The 24,786-nt window shown below is 35.6% G+C and overlaps 1 protein-coding gene across 2 annotated transcripts; it reads left to right on the top strand.

Moving 5' to 3' along the window:
* Nucleotides 1–1,669: 1,669 nt before the first annotated feature.
* Nucleotides 1,670–13,959, top strand: LOC149794743 (uncharacterized). 2 transcript variants are annotated; one of them, XM_089963970.1, is made up of 6 exons: nt 1,670–1,834; nt 5,438–5,612; nt 6,865–7,073; nt 7,407–7,691; nt 10,005–10,100; nt 11,977–13,959. In XM_089963970.1, exons 1-6 carry the CDS (start codon nt 1,816–1,818, stop codon nt 12,291–12,293), a joined length of 1,101 nt encoding a protein of 366 aa, XP_089820096.1. In that variant the 5' UTR covers nt 1,670–1,815; the 3' UTR covers nt 12,294–13,959. The 2 variants fall into 2 exon arrangements, with proteins under 2 accessions (XP_089820096.1, XP_089820095.1); XM_089963969.1 differs by lacking the exon at nt 1,670–1,834 and having other exon boundaries at nt 4,835–5,612.
* The last annotated feature ends 10,827 nt before the right edge of the window (nt 13,960–24,786 follow it).

The following is a 24,786-nucleotide window of genomic DNA, read 5'->3' as shown; positions in this document are numbered from 1 at the left end:
AGATTTATTTTCTTCGGATTAAGTCTATAGAGCAATTTTAGACGATAATGAGAGGGTACATTCCTTTTACAAAAGTAGGTCATTTTGAGCCATATTTTGCTCTTCAAAGACAAAAGCTAATTTTGTATATTAGAGATTTTTGACGGTAAAGTCATAAAATTAAGTATTGGAATGCATTGAGTACTGAACTAAAATATTCCCCTGACGCGTATTGTGTACTTTACACACTAGTTCATTTTGTCTTGTAGGCTTTGGCTCCTTTGATGGTTGAACCATGAGGCTTAATCATGGTTCAGACAATCTTGAAGAAAAAAAAACTTAGAGGCGCTGTCTTGCAAACTGCTTGAATTTCTGTACTAAAAAAAAATGATTTTTATCTTTGAAAATCCTTGAATTCATTGAAAAGCTTGAATTTGAAACAAAAAAAAAAGCTCTTTGATGGGTGCTGAAGGAATACCATACATTAAAACTTAATAAAATATAACACTTTTTAAATTCATAATTCTTGTTATTTATGTATTTTCCCCAAAATAATGAAAGGGGATAATATTAGGCAGATCAAACAGACGCATAATAACACCAGAAATAATCGGATTATGATTTTTGTTTCTTTAGTGGTACGCATCTCTCATTTGCAAATGACTTTCAAAACACTCTGATCTTTTTTTCCGATGAGAGAGAAATATGCTACTTCAAAACGTTTGGAAGTCAATGAAAACATTTTTGCAAAAGCTCTTGCTGTACGAACCTTGTAAGTGTTCGGATTCATCTCTTTGAGTACTACACCCTGTACAAGACTGATTTTATGGAATCTTTGTTTCATGTTTAACAAGCCATGGTTATATTTTAAAGTTCATTTCTTAGGCACCATTAACTTTAAATTCATTAAATTTGTGATAGATATATCAAAATAAAAAAGCCGTATATACTGATTTATATTTCGTGTTTCGCTAACTTGTGTTCCATTCGCTTCTATCGATTACAATTTGTGTTCCTACGGTTACTTGAGTTACCTTTGCCTCTGTTGATTATAATTTGGGGCCTACGGTAAAACGAGGAAACTTGAAAGGTAAACCTGAATGCTATACACTACAATCGGGAACCGAACCAGAATTTGTTGAACATTTCTCATGCACTACAAAAGACGTGACGTACAGATCACTTGATTACGAAATATAACTATTTAATTGGCTATTTAATTGCCAACAAAATACTTTTTTTCACGAAAACAGCGGAGAGACGTGTGTGTGTGTGTGTGTGTGTGTAAACATTTTCGTTTCTGGATCTTGAATCTCAAATTTACATACACCAAGTATGTAAATTTGAGATTTAAGATCCAGAAACGAAAATGTACCAAGCACGTGTCTCGACCCATTTAAGGTCTTTCAAAAAGAATCTGTACCCGTGTCTCAGCCCTTTCATGGTCTTTCAACCAGACTTGGTACACGTGTCCTTCAGTTAAGTGTTCAAAGCCCACCTTGTTTTCCATTCACTATCATCACGTGATGCAACGGAGAAACGAAGCAGACCAGTAGTTACAAAATACATAAATCTTATCAGCAAGGTGGTTGTCTGGCAAAAACGTTTAGTTACTCCCCCCCCCCTTCTTTCTTTCTGCCTGTTGTTGTTGTTCTAGGGTTTAACACCATTTTTCAGCACATGATGGGCTATACATGGCGGCCAGTATAACTGGTGGAGGAAGAACCCTGGAAAACCCAGGGAAGAACCACCGACCCATAAGAAGCTACTGGCAGGCTCTCCCACGTACTTACGCTAGCCGAGCCTTGGACTCGAACCCACGCAGACAGAGGTGAGATGGCAGTGATCCGGAACGGTGAGCGCTTTAGACTACTCGGCCATGCGGGGCCCCTTTCTTTCTGCCTGTCTCCGTCTCTGTCTGCATCAGTAGATTGTTGTAAGATTTTACATACAGATACGCCAGATACCAACTTTCATGTGTCTGCCTCGTATAGCTTTCACACAACGCTGCAGGTATTTGCATTCTTTTAATGTCCAAGTTTATAAAGATTACAAAATGTGTACAATAAAAATAAAAATTCAGAAGTAGGTACGTGATTTCATCCCAAGACGCACACACACTCTCAATAGTTTAAAAGTAACTCTTGCAGCTCATATGAACCCATTGATGTACGCATGTATATTTTACCACTGCAGTCGCATTTCAGTTCCATTTAATGTCCTACGCTACTATGCAAACCGTCAACAAGGACGACTACTTGAGGCACAAATTTAATTAAAATTATTCATTTTTATAATTATTGTTTTAGAGCAAGGCCTAAAATAACATATGTAATAATTAGTTTTTATTTTTATTTTTATGGTAGCCAGAGAAATGTTGACATATATAATTGATCAGTCCCGAATAACCCCGGTAAACCATTGTAAAATTCAGCATATAATCAAATAAAGGCCAAGTAAGCAATTGATCAAACATCGATTTTGTCAGAGGACCAGTTTAGGTAGAGTAATAAATAAATATTGATAAGAATGGTGAATACCTTGTTCTTTGATTGAATTATAATGTTGGACTTAAATACTTGTTCGGATATTTACAAAACTTATTATCAAGCTTGTTGACGTGAGGTTAGGGAATCCGAAAATGGTAAGTTAACGTTAATTTCATTTTTGTTTTTGTTTCTTCCCAATACATCTAAATGAAATTAAGAATCAGAAAATATTAAGTTAGGCATAATTTCATGGTTTTTCTTGTTCCTAATAAATCTAAATGAAATTAAAACCTAGTTATTATTGAAGACTACTTCTCTGCAGTCTTCGAAGCATTACATGTACATTACAATATTTTAATATCAACTGTTTAAAAAATAAATTGGATTTTGTCACAAAATGTGATTTTATATTTTGAATTACTAGTTTAACAAATATCTAAAATCGATCATATCCATGAATACATGCATTTAGCTTTAGTATAATCCACTCTCTCAAATGTGTGCAATTTTCGCATTGATTAGAGCTCTTATGTTGTTTTGTTTTTTTAAAACTGAGTTCTGAGGCTAACAGTCAATGAATGGTTCCAATAAACTATTTTAAGTTTGATATAGTTTCTTGCCTTTTGAATGCAGAATTTTCGTTACACGTCTCAGCTGTTTATCTGAGACTTTTAGATAGTCTCTCTTTGAAGAAAAAAACTAATCTGAAAAGCTTTTAATGGATGTTTACACCCTTATTACAGAATGTGTGGATGTTATATTGTGTCTTGTTCTTCACAAATGCCTTTGGTAAGTATAATTTTTGCTGCTATTTGATGCTTTGGCAAACGTGTGATGGAGCCGGAGACGACTGGGATTAGTCACGCATGTGGCTAACAAAAAAAATATAATCCAATTGGGAATATACGAATCAATGGCTATTCATATAGTTTTTATTTAAAAAAAATTTTAAAAAAATTCATCACATTAAGCCAGGAATAAGCTCTGTGATTATGTTCATGTTAAGAGAGTCCTAAAGTTTTAAGGTGTGTGTGTGTGTGTGTGTGTGTGTGTGTGTGTGTGTGACATTGTATTGTAAGGATTTTGCCTTTATATTTGTTTTGTTTGTCTTTTTGGTGGATGACTACTATTTTTATTTGGTCCTATGTAGCTTGGATTGTGCTGATGTCCCATTGTATGTTGTGTGTGTGTGTGTGTGTGTGTGTGTATATATATATATATATATATATATATATATATATATATATATATATATATATATATATATATATATATATATATTGGATGGTTGATCTTCATATTTCTTAGTTCGTAATGGTGACAATGAATCGTCAGTAATGAATTTGTTCAGATTATTTCATTTTGTGTGCTGAATTATGTAATCATACTTGTTTCCATAGTTTTACATTCTGTTTTCAAACCCAGATATCAGCTTAAAAATCATGTTTAATAACAATATTATTTAGATGGAATACATATCTTCTTTCTTTATAATAAGAGCGGCCAAATTTGTTTCCGGGACGGGGGGCAATTAGCATTACTGATTCCATTCTAACTTTCAGTGTTAGTGCAAACGACGTAATTTATAACAGTAGATCCGGGTTGTTAGTAAGTTCAAGAGTAACTCAAAACAAATTTGCGAAAATTGATTCAGAAGTTTTTTTCTTTTACACTACTAAGCAAGTCAAGGTTTTATTTGTGTTTTTATTTATTTAATTTTATATCAGTATTAACTGATTCTTTCTTTCTTTCTTTCTTTTCGTTTTGAATCTCACGACAAACACTATTTTTGTCCATCAAGCTTTCCATCATATCGAATTTATTATGGGTTCAAACAATCTTTTTAAGAATTTTTTTTTGGACTGAAGTTGTTAAATTAGCGTAAGGGCATGATCATAACAGGATCAGCGGACCTTTTCTCTGTCTCTGTTTCTGTCTGTCTGTCTGTCTCTGTCTCTGTCTGTCCATGTCTGTCTGTATGTCTCTCTCTCTCTCTCCACACACACACCTATTGAATATAAGTAGGTACCCGTTATCGAAAATCTCAGTTTCATCTAGATTACACGCAAACACATACATATACAAACGCACACGCTTACGAAGCCAAATACTTAAAGGGCTCCCGGTACTAATTCAATTCCCATAGTAAACCTATGGAAACACAATGATATTAAAAATTCGATAACTTAAAATTTCTGAGTGGTCATGATCAAACCTATATTTATCAGTATAGATGAAACCTGGACGTCAGCTTCTGTGCAGAGGAAATGATATGAGTCGCGGGATCTTCTGAACCTGCATGTGTTTGAACCATGTGCTTTCCATTCCGCACCAAAGAGTCATGTGCTAATTTTAGTAATGTTTGTTCCAACTCAAGACTGTTAAAGGACTGAAATTCCATCGAATAAACAATGTCTCTACTTTAAAAAAAAAGTTACGACTTGGATAAGCTCTCAAAAGATTCTTTATCCTAAAATATAACATACATTATTAACCAATCCTGGTCAGCCAAACCCATATATAATCTATTTTATGTTCACCCATTTCCAAGCTGTTTCCCATTTTTCCATATAATTAGTACCGTGTGTCCTATATAGTTAGAAAGAGAGATTGAAGAAAGGACGGCGGACCGAATTTCAAGCTAAATTATATTAATGCAAAAGGTGTGTGTGTTTTCTTCATATATTTGTTATTAGCATACATTTTCAAACAAGTACCGCATGATTGCCGTGTACGGGAAATTTCCATCTTAATTTTCATTCTATATCCTGACTTCTTACATAAATTTAAAGATTTACAACAAATACATTTATGCAGACAATGCGGCACATACACATATACACAAAAACCCTTGATTTTGCTCAGTTGCAGAATTAACACAAAAACCACGCCTATTTTGCAAATCTGTGTCATGAGACAGAAATTGAAAATATACAACTTTAACATCCACCCTTCTCTTCCATTCTCAGTGTTTATTAATAGTGAGTCGCAACGTATTATATATACGCTGTTCTCAACGCCGAAGACGTGGAACGAAGCCCGACAGATCTGTGAGACACAGCATGGCCAGCTGCTGAAGCTAACAGAGCAAGAGATAGTGGACAGATTGAAATACTTGGACAAAGCTGTCTGGAACAACGCAACGTAAGCTGAACCTTTGTTGTAGTCACGAAACTGAATGTTTAAAATGTAATTTATTATTTTACTTCCATCTTGCGAACTGAGTCACTGAGAAAAGATTCTTTGGGTGAGCATTCGCAATAATTGTGTTCTCAATTACTAAATTTGGTAATATTGGGCTGTCATACCAGTGAAATTATTGCTAAGTTTAACTGTATTTATGTGATGTTGATTGTAGAACAGGCTCTTACAACGTAAACACTCTCGAAGGCTCACTATATACATATAGTGTCCTTGACCTCTGACCTTTTAACCGACCCATTTATATGCTATTATGTAATAAATCTGGTAACAATACATTATGGAGAATGGACATATAGTCTCTTCGTACACTTTTTAACATTCTACAAAAATTAAAATAAACTAAACTACGATCCACTCCGTGAGCTTGACTTTGGACGTCTTGATCCATCATCTTTAAGGGTGCGCTATGTATGCTCGTGAAACTGGTTCAAAGACGAATGCTTACCTGTGGAGGCATGATACAAATCTCCCCGCCCCCCCCCCCCCCCAAATTCTTTTTAGAAACTGACCACTGTGACCGTAACATTTGATCTTTTGACTTCTGTCGATACTTAAACTTCATGGTAATATCTTTGATTTCCTTGACGACAATTTTAACAATTGCCTTCGGTCTCTATTTCCTACTAATGCATTTGTGGGCCAAATCTGTTGCTTGTCCACTTTCTAAAACAACAGATCGGGCCCTTTTTTAACGAATAAAAATGCGAACTAAAAGTTGACGTTGGCACGCGAGCAAGACCAAAAAAACATTGGGGATTTTTACGAAATAAAACAATTCGTTACGTAGAAAGGGAAAAACACTGTATTATTATGCTTAACGTTGTCATTATTAAACAAAGCCATTTAATTTCTTCGCAATAACATTGTCGTTTTACGTAATGCGTTATTTATTGCGTACAACGCGAAACTGTTTATGCAATATTGCAAAAGTGTAATACTGCATAATAATGCAAGATCACTGTGTTAGAAAGCAACACACTTTTGTAAAGACGCAATAGTAGTTCATAATATAACGTACGTTTAATTAAATATTGAGCTAATATGTGTTTGTACGCCATTACACAATGGTTTTCTACCGGACAGTAACAGCGCTCTGTAGTATTATGTTTTCTACCAAACAGAAACAGCGTTATTTAGTATCAAGATATTTAGCTTGGTGAGACTAAAAGAACTCCCCCATTTTGCACTGCAGATTTGCCAATAATCAGGTCTTGTGGCAGGGTCTACACCAACCTCCAGGGATGCACGGGTTCATGTACCAAGACTGCTCTCCAGTCTCTTCCAGTATCAACACCACTAATGTTACTAATTCCTACTGTACCGTCACCAGTGCCTGGGACTTGAACTTCCACGAAAGAACCTGTAATATAAAAAATATTTTCGTATGTCAGAGATACGAGGGTACGTCTTCCATGTGTAGTTGTTATAGATGTCGTAGTTCTTTATGTTTATAGTTGTGGTGTCCCTGTGATTGCCGTGCTAGACTCGCTATTTTAAAAGGTATTGTCGTCTTAACCGTTATCATTACCCACCAACACCGACGTCGCCTTAATCAGTTATATTCTTATATTAAATGTGGCAATCGCAATATAATTTCTTCCTTCTTCTCTTTTCTAAATTTGCTTTCCTCGTCCTTAACTGTATCGTTGATGTCATAGCTTTCAAAACTGTCGTCATCATTCCAATCATTATTGCCGCAACATCCTAGTTTAAAGTCATCAATTCTTTTCACAGGTGCGTGTTGGTATGAACCAATCCAAGAAAAAAAAGGCACAGGGGCTACTACCACAGTGTCTCTTTCTAACGTAGAGCCGACGGACTGCGCACTTGAGTGTCATAACATCTCGATGACCCTTACAGAATTAGAATGTTGGGCCTTCGCGCACAACGAAGTCACGTTAGGGTGTGAGCTGTATCTACTGAATGGCACTGTGACATCACCGTCAGTCTACTATCTGGACACCGGAAAACACGTTGCTGACGTCGATTACGTCCTTTACGTAAAACGTTGCGTAGAAGGTATGGAGATAAGCCCACACTCTTACTCAAATTCAACATCTGACTCTTTTGTCTTATGCTTACTGCCTTTGAATTACGTCTTTGTATAACTTGCCGATGAAAAACAACATAGGTGTCCCCTGAATTGATCTGTTGGTATAAGGTATTTACATGTTCTGAGTAAAGTCAATAACGGGGAACTTAGTCTCTTTTGTTTTGTAATAGCCTAATAACCATCACAAATTAACATACCCGAAAAGTGCATACTACATTGCAAAAGGAAAAATAGTGACAAGGAAAATAACAACGTTCTAGCATATAGTGAGAAGACGCACTACTATTAGAATGTTTTCTTTGAAAGCTGCAAAGACGGACACAGATACGATTAGGTAAGTAGCGCACTAAACCCGACTCGAACACACTCTTGTCATTTTTGCTTTGCATAACCATTTGAAAAAAAATTAACTTAGATTGACCTTCTGGGACGATCTAATGAGCCTTGTTTATTTACAACAAGATAACCTGTAAAATTCAATTAGGAAACTCCAAAACCCCGACCCAGATCAACATATCTACTCCTTCTTGTTTGCCTGAATAATGAGCATGAAATTAAGTTCATACACATATAAAATAATGAAGCTATTATTAGTTGTTTACATAAAATGACATTTTAAAAATAAGAAAAAAGTCAATCAGATCAAACAGGAATGAATTCAGTTTTGGACAAGATCAAGTCCTGTATACAATGTTACATTGCAATAACATACAACGAAATTAAAAGAAAAATTTAACTAACAAACAAATAATTAAATTAAATATACAAAACACTATGGATAATAGATTATTCAGGCTATTTGAAAATTTCCCCTTCCTTTGAAATATAAAGCATAAGTATTTGTATTCATCTACAACATCAGCGTCTGCATTGCTTATCTTAAATTTATATGCATGTTTCCTTTTTGAACCAAATACGATAATGTTTGTTTTCTCTAAATTGATTGTTTCCAGTTAACACAATATCTGCTATACATATCAAGAGTATATTGCATAGTCAGCAGGATTTTCTGTGACATGTATCATCAGCGTGTAAATGAAGCATAACATTCAACGTATTTACAAAGTCAGTATGAAATATGTATTAGAAGAGGCAAAACAAGAGAGAACTTGGAGGAATTTCTAGATAAAAGACCGCAACAACAATTGTTTCTTGTGGTTAAATATTAGAGTAGATTGCCTCAAGAACTATGCAAACCATCAACGTTTCAAAAATGAGTTATGGGGATTTTTAGACCCCCACAAAGGGATCTGATGATGGAAGATACCTTCGCGGTACAGGCTGTTAATTCGCAGACGGTAGGTAATTAAAAGTGACTGATTCTAATAATTATGGTTTAAATTGGATTCCACTGACTGGAATGCACACCTAACTCAACTCTTGTTAGGTAAAATCTGATGGACATAGATCTTGAAACTGAATATCTTGAATTCCTAAATATGGTCAAATCTGATGGACATAGATCTTGGAACTGAATATCTTGAATTCCTAAATATGGTAAGCGACAAAAATACTTTTTATATAATTTTGCATTTATTCTCTTTCTGGTAAACGTAATAAGTAGGTTTCAAGACATAAATCATATAATTGTAGTGATAGCATATCTATATAAAATTGCAAAAATGCCATAGACATAAATATGGACTAAATTCATTGATTTGGGAACAAACGTATGCTTAATTTCTATATGGCCTTCAAATTTATATGTGTAATGTCACATATTATGTTCAAACTGTGTTTTGCCCGTCGGTAATATAGTTTTGGTTACAGGTCTCGGGTATTTTTCCTATATCTATCTCAGCTTCAGAATGTGGAATAGTTTTGTACTTGAAACTATAGATGCTTTGATCTTGAATTTTAACGCTAACATAAGTTTTTGTTTTTCTTTTCTGATATTGTATTCATTTCTCCGATGCTGATTATTTGACACGCGGTGTTAATTTATTTTTGAGCTAGTACAAGGTTTAGAGTCTTTGCAAGTTCATCCGCTCCCCCCCCCCCACAACAATAATACAATTTTTTTTAAACAACGTTCTTCTTTGCTTTTTGAACCATGCCTGTGATGCTGTGATGTATTGGCGCATTTGTCATGAAGTACCTGGAATAGACCATGACATGAAATTTCGGGAATACAGCTTATTTCCCCTTTAGAAAATAAAATAATTTCACGAGGAGGAAATTTAAGACCATACTAAATATAACATATTTATTACTTACAGTCATTGCATTTGTCCTACGAATGAAGAACTTTATGAGACACGACATTACTTGCTTTACAGGTCTTCTGGACGAGAATTCTTATACGGACGTGGTGAACACAAGTGTCCAGGCGCTATCCGGGTGCACATCCTCCTCCAGCCAGCAAAACGACTCGTGTAGGCAATATTTCATATTTAGCATATGCAAGAAGGAACCTTGTTAATTAAGTCACAATCCGACATCAACGCGATGACGAGATTGAAACTTTAGTTGAAATGGTCCATACAGGCACCCTAGTCATTGAATATACGCGCAAGCGAAAATGAACTCACACAAAGATTTATTCTCAGACTACCTTTGGAAAAATGGAGTGGGAGTAGGGGGCATTTCAAGATGTTTGCACTAACCCGTTTAATTAAAGCGTGCATGGAGCCTTGGAAAGTTAATAGAAGAATTAAGGAAACTTGCCTTATCTTCTTTTAACTCATATCTTTCGTTTATGAGTTATAATAACCTTTCAAAAGAGACACAGGAAAATGAAAGCCTATCCAAAGTTTCGGTTGAAAAATATAACCCCGTTTATGTCAGTTCTCAAGCATCCACACGCCCACTCCTCCTCTCCAGCCCAGAGTGATATTAAGGACCACAATAAATCACAAAGAGTATATATAAATTATTGCAAAAAATACCAAAACAATAAAAGTATATCAAGATTCAAACATTGTGATGATGTCGAATTCGTCATATTCGAACATCTTTCCCATCGTTGATGTCAAACTTGTCATGATGGAACATCTTTCCCAGCCTTGATGTCGAATTTGTCATGATCGAACATCTTTCCCAGCCTTGATGTCGAACTTGTCATGATGGAACATCTTTCCCAGCCTTGATGTCGAATTTGTCATGATCGAACATCTTTCCCAGCCTTGTTATAGAAGGTCAAATGTCTTGAAATTTTAAATAGAGTTACATTTGTTATATTTATACAATGAATTCCCTGTTTTTTTTTTGTTTTTTTTGTTTTTTTTTTTGGCATACGGAACAAGAGTCATGTGCATGACTACTCTGTGGATTAAGATCATTTGCATATATCTACACACTATAGCGTTTTCGGTGCATCAATAGAATCAGCGTGCTTCTTGTTGACTCTAGTGGTGTGGTTGTAATACTTGTCCTGAATGGTCTTATTGTCCTTCTGTGGCAATCATACAATTTGCAAGAGTTTCGAGCTAAGGCACGAATTGATTCCATCGACCGGCGTGTGATATGCCCGATCCAAACCGAAATAAAAACGTTAAACACCGTGCAAAGATATTGCAAACCCATTATACTAGGACTTTGCTACACAGAGAAATTATTACATTTTATTATTACACTTCAATATCGTCGTCATTTTGTGGTGCAATAGCACGACGTGGTGGCAGAACATACAGATTAGCGCACTGTATCGAGATGGACTGTTAGATGACTTTTGTTGCCGTCATAAAATTCATGGGTACTTTCAAACATGGCCTGGGCGCCTTGTCTGACAACCATAAATAATACAATATGGAGAATGATAAACGTTCTTATAATTTCATTATTAGTCTTGAAATTCAAGAACACCGTTTCTACGCCTAATGCTCTTCTGTCATCACATGATGCGCATACTGTAAACACCTCTCATATATTGAGTAGCTTATATGTGTAAGGTTTTCAAATTTAATTTGTATCACAAATTAAATAATTCCTGTTTTGTGCGAGCCCTGGTGGCTTCATGTATTGCGTTTTTGGAAATGAGAATGTATGATTCAATTTATCACATGACGAAAATTAATTTAAATTCAATAAAACCGCATACCAGTGCTGTAACTAACACTAAGTGCATTCTGATGTCTCAGATAATACGTTAATGCTTTATTTGACGCCAATAATAATATCAACACTTTACTGTATTTACTCGCTATTAAACGTATCCACATTCAGATTTTAACAAATTTATTTAATTTGGCACATCGTAGTGAATGTATGATTAGTGTTTGCATGATTTTTTACTCCTATTTTCAATTGCAGACTCTAGTTCCTTTTGCTACTGCAGTTCATCAGACCAGCCTCCCATCCCTGAGCCTATTTCCTTGGAGGAAAAGATGGTAAAGATCGTGGAAGCGTTGACGATCGACTCTAAGAACACATCTGCTGCCACTCGGTTGCTGGTGAGCGCTCAGGATGATCGACCCAGTGCGCAAAGCTTGGGATTACTTGGCGTGGCTTTACTATCTACCGTGTTTGGAGGACTTCTTCTTCTGGATCTGAATTTATTGTACGAACATCTCAGGAACTTAATCAAAGGTTTCTGGACCCAGGAAACGGCTTTGCTAAATAAAGAGTGAAGGTGCTGGTTGCAATTAAAGGTTTAAAAGTATACGTTTTGTCGTAGGTTAGATTTTGGAAATGCGCAGATAGAATTTTTGACACGTTTTAAACAAAAATCCCAGACATTGTAAATACGAACGATAGAAGAAATCTCATTAACTTCGTACAAAAATGTCACCTGTTTAATGAAGCGTTTTACAGACAATGGAGCCAGGAGAACAAGTTATGCTGTTTAGCTTAGACACTTTCGCTGTAATCACGACGTAATACTCTGTTATACAGAATATGAAATACTGCTGTTTCCCGTTATAGCGTGTACCCAACTACTAACTGTATGAAATACTGCTGTTTCCCGTTATAACGTGTACCCAACTACTAACTGTATTGACCCTGATCTGTCGTTGTTAAAATCACCATATGAATAGGTTTTCGACATTCAGTTAGAAATCTTAAGTGGAACGAATAATATTCACCCAATTCCAATCATACCTATAGTGTTTTCAAGCTGCACTGGATCATAAAGATCTAGTTGCTCAGGAAGAACCGTAACCATGGAAGCAATAAGTAGACAAATAGTAGTGAAAAACATGCGTGAAACCAGTCGAAGAGCTTTCGGCATCTACATTTTTTCCCCTCAGGTGCACAAAACTATAAACAACGATTGCATAAAACGAGACAAGAACAAAAGACAGAAAAGTCTTTACTTTATAGAATCTACATGATAATTAGCTATGGATAGATTATATTTACAAGAAAGATACATAAAACAAATAAAAAGAACAAGGTTGAATGGCGCTGCTTGTTGTAATTCATCTGAAGTGAACAGAAGGTGCTTAGAACAAAGGAATCTAATTAGTGACGTAGTCATATATGCTTTATTATTGGTCATATAGTCAAGTAGGTATTCATACTCTCTTTTATTGATCGGAAAGCTTTTCTACGGAAGGGGTGAGTCAGAGATAAAGAAATCCATTATAGGATTGCAGAGCACACTTTACATTTACTAAATTGCGTATAATATTCAACCGCCACATCCCCTTTTCCCCCCTGTTGAGTGTGACAGCCGATTGATACTAAATGGGGTTAGTGTCATGATTTTTAAAGGTTTCTTTTATTTGGTTCTGGTTCTTGTTTATAGCGAAATCACAGAAGCAGACGTCAACACATCTACTCGTCTCTTAACATTTTCTGTAGCACTGTATTGCTATTTAATCCAACAAATGTTGGTTTTGTAGTGCAGTAAGAAAAGAAAACTTTATATTTAACAATGCTTTTCCAGTGGCAGGCAAACAGGTGAGGTTACGTTATTATAGATTTCGACAGTCCTTTCCGTTGGTAGTTTTGAGTATCTAAGGATATATTAACAGCTTATGGCCGATGCATAACATTTTTGACACCCTGAGTATGATGTCTAAAAGAAAAAATCCATTCTTAAAAATGAATAAGGGACTCATTGCTGTTTCAAAACCAAAATTAGAAAAAAAAATCCTGATACCTCTGAGAATACGTGAAATTACGTAAAAATAACATCTTATTAATCATTTTTTAAAATGTTATATAATTCGTTCATTTGCTATATATATATATATATATATATATATATATATATATATATATATATATATATATATATATATATATATCACAGATTAGGTTCCATTTTCACTTGTTTTCAATGTTTTTAATTGCGACTTCCTACGATAGACAATCTACTCGATATGTAGTCTGATGATATCGATTATACAAAAGACAAGGCTGAAAGGATCAATGTATCACTTATGTGTGTTTTGTTAAATTGATTAAATGATAAGCAAATTGGATAAAAATTGGATGATACGTCGCAAAGTTACAACAATTTAATTATGTTATATGGTAAGACCAACCTGAGTGTCCGACCATGAATGGACCATACTGCAGAGCTCCCATCTTCGCAAGTTAAGGTTCCGATATGCTAAGCTATCTACACCTTGTCGGATCGATCGGATATTTCAGTGCTTTGTCTAAGCGACATCTGTTGATGATCTGCTTTCCTTAGTGTGTAATGCGAACTAACCAATAGAGTGTAACGGCGGTGCTTTATACACTGGCCAAAAATGGCTTAGGCAACTTTCCTCAAAATAATATTTTGTAACTTTAACACTGAAAGTATTAATACTTTCCAGAGAAGTATTTGAGGGAAAATATGTATTTATGCTAACACGGACCGGCAGTGGAAAATTGCTTATTTATGAGTCCATTCCAGGTATATGCTTCCAATGTCTTCCAATTTGAACAACTTGACTTTGATTTGGATACATGTATATTCTGCCTCGAAACTGATAAGCGGTCTGTTAGAATATGTAATACGTTCACTGTTAGCTTGTGACATCTATGTTGAGTTGGCTTATTCATCAATTTGCCGGGTATGCAACAGGGAAGCCCGAAGTGCTCTCATTACTTGTTTCTACAATCAAAGGTTTTTTTATTTATTTTATTGGTGGACAAATTCTTCATTTATAATTAATATTTTATTGAAGATAAGTATCCTCTTTTAATACTTCATTGTACACAACAAAACAATCTTTGCTCTGTGAAAGGTAAATACTTAATCTCTTTTACTGCATTAGAAGGAAGATATATATTTTATATATTCATAAGCAGATGGCAGTGTATATTTACTCTGTAACAATGTATTTTTGCAATTTTATCTTACTCATGTATATACAGTTTCCATTGTCAATGCTTTCTCTAAATGCATCACCCTTCGCCTAGCATGTAAAACGTGTTGCAGTTTTAAAATAAAATTTAACAATACAGGCTGTATGTTATGGTAATTCTTTTATTTAAGAAAATTAAAGTAGCCGAGGAAATACCTGTTCTACTGTATTTTCCAGCGAATCAAGCGTATCAAAGTCAGAACTGCAGATAAAGACATCTCGCCTAAGTCAGAATTCTTTACCTTCATGAAGACCTAGAAAGTGCCTCCAATTGAAATACAAGACGCGTAGCGTCGAGTGTTATGCGCTGTCAAATTCCCACGGGAGATTATACAGCTGTCTCAATCATAGTCCGAGTTTCCTCTGACCCTTGTCACCCCATTTTTGATATTTGGACGTTTATGTTGGGGTGTAGGGCCAGAGACCATTCCCTATCGAAAAGTTGGAATTCGCCGACACCATTTGATGTAGGCGTAATGTAGCCGCTTATTAGCCGGCCTAGCAAACTTTAACGAACTTTTACCGGGATATTTCTGCATGAAATCGATAGGAATATGATTTATTTTCTCAGATATTGCGAGTAGAGCATTTGTTATATCTTTAATCCGCTGACAGACTAGCCGAAATAATAGCGTTGATGAAATTTGACCTGGAACTCGTCATTTGCATTCCGAGTCACATGACTACACAAATCTCGAGACCTACACGTCAATGACATCAGAGTTCAAATAGTCACGTGACATCAACAATAAAGCATGTTGCTGCAGGAAAATAAATCGAACACATACATGAAAGTCACGTACTATTTACAGAAAAATGAAAGAACATAAATTTCTAAAAATATTTATTCTGAAAACAACGACGAGAAATCCGTAAATGTTGCAACAACTTAGAAAAAAACATTTAATAAGCGGAGAGCTCAGGTCAATGCGGTAGTCACGTGATACCAACAAAATACATTGCCGACACGTGCTTAGGGGGCGCTCACCGGATAATATGTACTTTTGAGAGAGTGACGTATGTAAGGTGAAGTAGTTCGCATTTAAAACATGCACAATGGAGAGAATGTTGGCATACCTCTATGCTACATTAATGTAATGTGGATGATATTTCTTTTGGATATTGTACTTTTGGAAATTTTACATGATTTAAGCACACTGCTAACTAAAATGACTGCTCCCTTGTTTTAAAAAATCAGCCTGAATTAGTCTAAAGTACACTATACATAGCAGCTATTAAAACAGGGAAAATCCAGACTAGACAATACCAGCTCATTAAAATGCAATGAATGAATTACAAAATATATAAAATGTAAAAAATGTTATCGGCTCTTTTTTATACAATTTACCTCTGAAGTTCAGGAAGTGAAAATGACCAAGTAGAGCTAGCACTTTTTTGAAAGGTGCACATCTGAAGTAAGGCCAAGCTGTATACTCTATAACCCATAGTACACCCATCAATCATACACCAAAATAAAGGGAATTAAAGGTTCTTTGCATTATACCTAAGATATACAAGGTCTTTTTAAATAGCCAGTATAACCAGTGAGGAAAGCCGGGGAAATTCTTTTTCTTTAAAATCCTAACCTAAGCAAAATACGAAACTGTAGAGCGCCACCTTACTACTTGATGAATCTGGTTTAATCCACCTTGCGGCGATACCGACAGGTTTCTAGTCGTTGTTTTCAGAATAAATATGTTGGGAATTAAGTGTGCGTTTATATTTATGTGCAAGTCTTACGTGACTTTTAATTAATATTTTCGAATTCTATGTACAACTTTCAGAATCGTATTTTTTATCACGTGATTATTGGACCTCTTATGTCATTGCCATGTAGGTTGCGAGATTTGTGTAGTCATGTGACTCGGAATGCAAATGGCGAGTTTCAGGTCAAATTTCATCAACGCAGCAGTTACATCTCGTCTGTCAGTGGATTAAAGACATAACAAAAGCTATATTCGCTATTTCTGAGAAAATAAATCATATTCCTATCGATTTTATGCAGATATATCTCGATGAACGGTCGTTATAGTTTGCTAGGCCGGATAGTAAGCGGTTACCCTATCCAGACACCAAATGGTTTTGGCGAACTGCAACTTTTCGATAGGGAATGGACTCTGACCCTACACTCCAACATAAACGTCCAGATATCAAAGATGGAGTGGCAAGGGTCAGAGGAAACTCGGACTATCTCAATCACTGTATACCGCTCTAGCATTAATACACTTAAAATGAGGTTGAAATATATTTCGAATAAATCTGCATTATTATTCCAATCAAATTTGTAAACAAATGCATGTTATATTTTGAAATTGAGATTGTTGTTTTTATGCTAAATTCATGAAAGTCATTATATACGTCTGTCACGTTTCTAAAAGTTGTCAAATCTATAACAATAAGACTTTGTGACAGTATTTACCAGGATTATGGAAATCAATACACGTTTTTTTTTTTATTGTTTGTTTTTATCGACTTTGAGTATTCGGGGTCTTTCAATAACTCCTGTCTATGATATCCAGAACTCCCGTCCATGATATCCACAACTCGTGTCCATGACATCCAGCTGTCGTCAGATTCACAGTTATCGATGACATGTCAAGGTAGCGTGGTATTACCGCGCGGTCTAAAAATTTAATAAACTTTTAAGTCCGCTATTAATATCAATAAGTTAAATACAACTATTGATCGACTATATAAAGTTTACAAATATAAAAAAAAAATAGTAGATTAGCACAAATAAATCAATAAAAGATCAAACTATGGTAGAATACTGAACAACAGAGTGTTGAGTAAATACTACTGTATATACAAAGCTAAACTTTGAACACGTTATAACAAAGAGTTGTAAGACAAGCTGGGATCTAAGACATGGTGAAAATATTGGGGGAAAATGTGTTATGTAAATAAAATCCATATATATTGATTAATATTGATAATTAAAATAGCTACTGCAACAAGTGCAATCCTATATAAATTAGTCGCAAAACTTAAGTAAAATTAGGGTGCAACAAGAACACATAGTACAAGAAATTTAAAACAACTAAAAGGCTTGTTCTCTTGTCTTTGTTAAATAAAAACACCGGTGATGAACCTCTTTGGTGATTTCTGTGGAAATATCAAACAGTGTTCAATACAATACATGATTTAAGACATCATTTACGCCATCAAGCTGAGTGGTGGTGTGCAATGTGCCGTATGATTATGGAGACATCATGTTGTTTGTTGTTTTAACGTCATTTCTCAGCGGAAGATAGGCTATAACTGGTGGAGGAAGAACTCAGGAAAACCTTGATAAATACCACCGACCAACGGGAAGGTACTGTTGTATATATAATAATACAATCATACAGGTTAGACCATTTTTAATTCGTACTCTACGGAGATTCGAACCCATTTCCGCGTGTAAACGGCATCCATCGCATTGCCTGCACACACGAGCCCATATTCACTCACGACTAAGCACACATCACCAATAGATAAAGCTACTTAATCGGTGTTATATGCACTCCTGTGTAGCAGACACACTAGCATGACGACCCAGTAATTAATTGTCATCTATCTGCACAGACTTGGGTTCGAATCTCCGTAGAGTGCTTTCATAGAAATCCGGAATGATTGTGTACATAGATGAGATAAATAACTGAAAAATCTGTAACAAGTTGGATTGATATTTATTTGATACCATTTGTTCTTCTCCCACTTGTCTGTCCTTCCTCTTTGTAAGTCCTGTTACCTTCATTCGTCTGTCCTTCCTCTTTGTAAGTCCTGTTACCTCCCACTTGTCTGTCCTTCCTCTTTGTAAGTCCTGTTACCTTCATTCGTCTGTCCTTCCTCTCTGTAAGTCCTGTTACCTTCATTCGTCTGTCCTTCCTCTTTGTAAGTCCTGTTACCTTCATTCGTTCTTTTGGTGTATATTTCTTTAAGTCTGATATTATCATTACACCCCCCCCCCCCATGAATGGTACTAGTCAGAACAAGGAAATGTGATTGAGGTAAATGTGTTCGATATATCTGGATTAATTTATTTTAATTCAATAAAGTATGAATGCAAACGCTGTGCAAACTGTACGAATCCGTCAGGAGGATCATACTCTAGTTTGCGCAGTGTTTATAGTAGATAAGAAAAAGGGGCTCTTAATAACCTGGCAACCTGGAACAAATTTACCCCTAACTGGTAAAGTCATCAGACTGGAAACCTGGAACAAATTTACCCCTGATTGGTGAAGTCATCAGACCTACAACCTCTGTCGAATAATTATGTCAATTTAAACATAATTAAATCCATGGTGAATTAGTACGTAAATGGTTTAAAGTGTTATATAATTCCAATTAATTGAATTGATTGAATTTGTATTCCGATATTTACCATTGTCAAAATTGGGGAATAACATCAACTACAATTGATGAAAGACCTTTTAGACCAAAGCGACAAGTGAAAAACATGCTCAATAGTCGATAACAATCCTCTGTAAAAGACACACAAGAGAGTGTTTGTGATCAATATAAATAAATGATGCATTCTTTACACAATAAAGAGAAAGAAGTAAACACGAGTTACCCGAATGAAAATCAAATTCCCGCATGCAGCATTCAATTCATGCTGGTGAAATAGATATTTCTGATCAATATTACGTGTGAGACTATGAGAGAGAGAGAGAGAGAGAGAGAGAGAGAGAGAGAGAGAGAGAGAGAGATTTGTTCTCCTAAATTTTTGATCAATAAGGACTGATACCACCTTGAAACAGGTAGAACAGCATACTTGGTCTGAAAAAAGGATGAATTTATTTAAATTACAGTTGGAAAGGAACAGAATGTCTACTGTTATGTTTTGTTTTGATTAGGGCACATCACCATAATGTTCATCAACATGTGCATATAAACATGAGGAGAAGTCCACTTATTCGGTACCGCTTTGATGCTCGACTCACCGTAACCTTGCCAGATGTTGCTCTTCTTAATATTTTGGGTATTTTTATTTTGAGGTCTACTTCTCATAATGTACTTGGTTTTGTAGTATTGAAATGTCAGGACTCCCGCCCCACCCCCTCCATATTATTTATATTTGTGATACTTTTATCTTTGTAGTTGCAAAGGTATACATATTAAATTAGTATAGTCATTTACAATATAGCGCCAAATACCACGTCAATATTGTTGTAGCAAACACGTCCAAGATGCCCCGAGGCAGTACTTTTGGCTGTTGTTCCGACATCGAAAGCGCAATTATCCCTGACTGACCCCGGGTTGGTTTAGGATGCTCCGTGCAGCCCCAGTGCTCGATATCCATTTGCTTTGCCTCCTCATTCGTGTATACCCCAAGATGCTATTCCTCGTCAATGTCATGCACAAAAACAGGATTCTATCTTCAATAAACATCGGTTGACAGATAGCGCCGCATGCAATAATGTGTATGGGGATGGGTTGTGCTCATACGTCTTTAATACAGCAGCAGAGAGGTGAACAGACCTTTTGCTCAAACGTAATTTTGAAAAATAAAGCTTCCTACAAAAATAAAAAATATAAGCGCAATAACGCTAAACCAAAGCCTCTAACTTTGCCGAGAGTTTCTCTAATTGGGTTAGTTTATTTTGTTACTTTATTTTTGTCGTTAGTGTTTTTCTAAATTATGTATGCGCGTTTTTGTTTACCCACCGGACGATTCATTGAGGTTGCACCCTCTCTGCTGCTCTAATTTAATCATTATTATATCAATAATGGCGCCAGCTATGGAATCTTATACAGCGAGATTAGCTAGAGAAAGGTTAGAAGAAATAAAAAAGTTTTTGTCTGTTCGTGATTCTCTTAGACAAAAACTTCAAGAACGTCAAAAATCACAAGTTGAATTTACAGAAGGTACAGAAACGTTATTTAAACCTATTACATAGGTCACTGAAAGAACTGGACAGGCTACTGAGGCTCTTATTCCAGCTGTAAAACAAACTGCTGAGCAAACTGAAAAGATAGCCACAAGAACTAAACAAATAAAAAGATTTTAAGAGATCTTCCAACTGAAATAGCTGCTGCTCAGCCCCCCCCCCCCCCCATGGAGGAAGAAATACTTGAATGTATTGGCGAAGTTCGTACTGAAATAGCCGATGTGAAAAAAAAATCTTGCACCTAAACCTAAAATAAGAAAAGAAAAGGTTGAATTGATTAAAAAATTTAGAGCAGGTATTGTTGAAGAACTTAAAGACGTTAAAGAGGAAGATTTGCCTCGTGTAGCAGCGATGAGTTTTCTTCGAAAGTCCGAACTTTTAAAGCCTGAGTATGAAAGCGTAAACATCGCCATTCTTCTTAAATGGATATATCGTGTGTATTATAACAAAGTCCAGGCCAGAGATGATGATTTAAAATATACTAAATATATTGAAGACGTAAATAAATTTTATTCGAAATTACAACAACAACAACCACAATCTCCCCAACAAGAACTTTCCTATCAACTTCCTTCACCGCTGCAACAGATAGAACGACAACAACAATCTCCCAGATCACGAATTCTTGGGCCACAAAAAAATCACAGCTTCCCCAAGAACAACAACCACAACCTCCAGCTGTAGAAAAAGCAGCTGCACTTGATGCTGTTGGAACTGCTGCTGGAATGACATTAAAAAAAGCAACAGGAAAATAATTTTAAAAAAAGAGGAAGGAGCCAGAGACTTCCAGGAACTCCTTATCGACATGGAAAAAGTCTGAGACTTCCAGGAACACTTCGATAATCTTTCCAATGTCAAATTATGATTTAATTGATTTAGCTATTAAACTGAAAATAAAGAATTTTAGAGTAGTTTTTATGCGTGATCAATTACCAGAACGGCTAAATAATATTGAAACAGGAATTATTAATCTTGATAATAATTCTGGTCCTGGTACTCATTGGGTTGCATACACATTTGATCCACGCGGTCTATTTATTTTGATTCATATGAGCTTCCTCCGCCATAGAATGTTTAAAATACGCCAAGAATATTCCATTTTGGTATTCATCATTATCAACACAAACACTAACTGATCCTCCAGTATGTGGCCGTGAAGTAATTAATGTACTCAAAGTCGTGCACGATTCTACAAGTAGCCGTTAATCGTTTCAAACAGATCTTAAAGTATAATGGTTGATATTTACGGAAGATCTTCTTCTATCAAGGACAAGAAAAAAAAGATGATATTGATTTGTCAAATTACGCGAATAAAGATGAACTTGCCGGTATTATGAACCTCTCTGGAGTTGACCGAGATGAACTTGTTATTGCTCAGGATAAATGTGGTGTTTTAAAGACGAGTAATATTAAATGGAATGACATAGTTCGTAGTGTTCTCGGTGCTACTGAGGATAACATTCCAATATTTACCAATGACGGAAAAATCAGGGACTCAAGTATATCAATAGCAACTATTAGAAATTAAATTGCAAAAAGTGATGCGAATCGTTTACAATCTACCGGTGATATAATGACAGGTGAACTCAGCATGAATGAAAATAAAATAGTTGTTTTAAGAGATCCAACATCAGATGAAGACGCCGCAACAACAAAAAATGTAGACAATAACTATAATACAGTAGATACTAAATTAACCACGCTGCGAGCTGAATATGACGTTCACATAAATATGTTTTAAAATCTTCGTAGAAACTTTCAAAGACTCAATAAAATCGCAGATGATTTCTTTGGAAGTCCGATGACTGCCGACGTAAAACTGGGCGATATTAAAACAGCAATTTAGGATATTGAAACGATCAGAAAAAAAACTAGACGATGTTATAAGTGGAAATCCTGATATCGTTAAAAAGTTTAATTTGATTAAAATTCCCCACAAGCAAATTATCAACGTGGTATACACAGTGTCATCAGGAATTTCAACATGGTCACAGCAAAATAACACTATAAACATACCGAGAAAGTCACTGGTGTGTGTAGGCTGTCCGTGTTCAGCGGTGCAAAATAATGAGTATTCCGATCAACGTTCAACGTTTTAGATACGTGAATGGCAAACAAAATTAATACTCCTTCTTGAGAAGTAAAGTGTGTTCTTTTGTCGTCGGCAATGGCACGTACAAAGCAAAGTCTTACTTTACTTTTGTCATTATTCTTTTCAATGGCACGTACAAAGCAAACGGATTAACCACCTGAGCTGTATTGAGTGCTACACACACAACCTATAAAGGTATTTTCTAGTGATAATTTGTCTTTTTTCATATCTTTTTTTCATTTTCATATTTTTGCAATTTCGTTTGACATTTTTTGGTGTAAAACCATTTTTCATACTTTGTTCTGTTTGCCTTCAGCAAGATGCACGTTTTGTTTCACATACATTACCGCCTTGTTTTCTTAATTTTTTTTTTTTGCATTTTTGTTTTTGCATTATTCTCATTAGTGGTGTGAGACCACCACGTTCATAAATTAACTATAGTGAATTTCACTCAATATCCCTGAATGGAACAGGAATTAGCAATAGTAGGCCACGGGCCTGCACAGTTAAATGGAACCAAAAATAAATACTTACGTTCACACCCAATTAGATGGGAATGGAGGATACCAAAAATTACTGGCTTTCCGCCCCTCAGGGTGTCAGACTATCAATTTCGGGGATATTTGAAACTGCCCCAGACAGTCTGAAATACTAATGGCTCTGAGAACCCAGGACATTGAAAATGAATCCTTTGATGGACTTCAAAATGCAGGGAAGAACAAAGTTATGTTGTACCCCAAAAAGAATGACACTCCACTAATTAAAACTGCCACAAAATAAGTCATAGGACAAACAGCAAAGGTCAACAAAGATGAGCCAATAGCTAGAGAGGTAGAGGCCAAGGTCACCGACGTTTATATCTCCGGCCTCCCTCTCGAAGCTGACAATAAAGAAATAGTGGATAAAATAGAAACCAAAATAAAAACTAAACTGTGAGGAAACAGAATGGTCACAGTCTGGGGGTTCCGTGAAGTTAAATCAGGATTAAGAGTCATAACAGTCTTTAAAGAAGATGCTAAAAAAATCCCTACATTTTTCTATGTTATGGAGTTTATTTTACTGAGGTCATGCTATAAGGGATGTGAGTGGGACAGAAAATGCCCAAGAAGCAATAAAGTGGGGCAAGAATCCCCCGACGGCGTCTACCTATGCCAGTATGGCTGCAAGCGCCCCTCAAATTCAAAATATGGAGGAGGAAGAAGCCCTACAAACACAAATAGGACAGGCAATTGAACAAATGATAGAGACAGTTAGAAAAAAAGTGAGGGAAATAAACCGATGAGAAAATGGACCCCCCCCCATAGGAAATGAACAAAAACTGCCCAACATTGATGAGTACTAAAATACTTGAAGCATGGAGAAAAATAAATCCACCGGCAGATATTCTCAAGCATAAAAATGATCCATACGGTGGCGGCAGACAAATTTCACCAGGAATTGTAAGTATAACCTCAACGATCGCAGTCAATCTTGTATGTGATGCAATTGATGGCAGTTATCAAATAGATCTTGAAAAAATCAAATCAAGCTCAACAAGGATATAGATATATAAATTTACATCGCAAGTACCTCCTGGATATTTGATTGCACAAGGCCTATTAATTCTGTTTACCTGCTTTGTCATAATCCGTTATTATCAAGAATACATTTCAAATTTACTGACCATTTCGGACACTTAATTGATTTAAGAAATGAAAATTTCAATATAAATTTATATGTAAGATCTTAACGATTTTTGATCATGTTGAGTGTTTTACAATTAATTATTTAATCAAGAGGTATTTATAATGTATCAACATGTGAGAGTTTTTATGCACGACAATGAGGTACTTGAAAACGCCATCTG

This window comes from Sinohyriopsis cumingii, chromosome 7 (genome assembly GCF_028554795.1).
Source record: "Sinohyriopsis cumingii isolate HCF-2022 chromosome 7, ASM2855479v2, whole genome shotgun sequence".
NCBI classification, from domain to species: domain Eukaryota; kingdom Metazoa; phylum Mollusca; class Bivalvia; order Unionida; family Unionidae; genus Sinohyriopsis; species Sinohyriopsis cumingii.
Note: the sequence above shows the minus strand (reverse complement) of the source record. Positions and strands in the feature narration are given on the sequence as shown.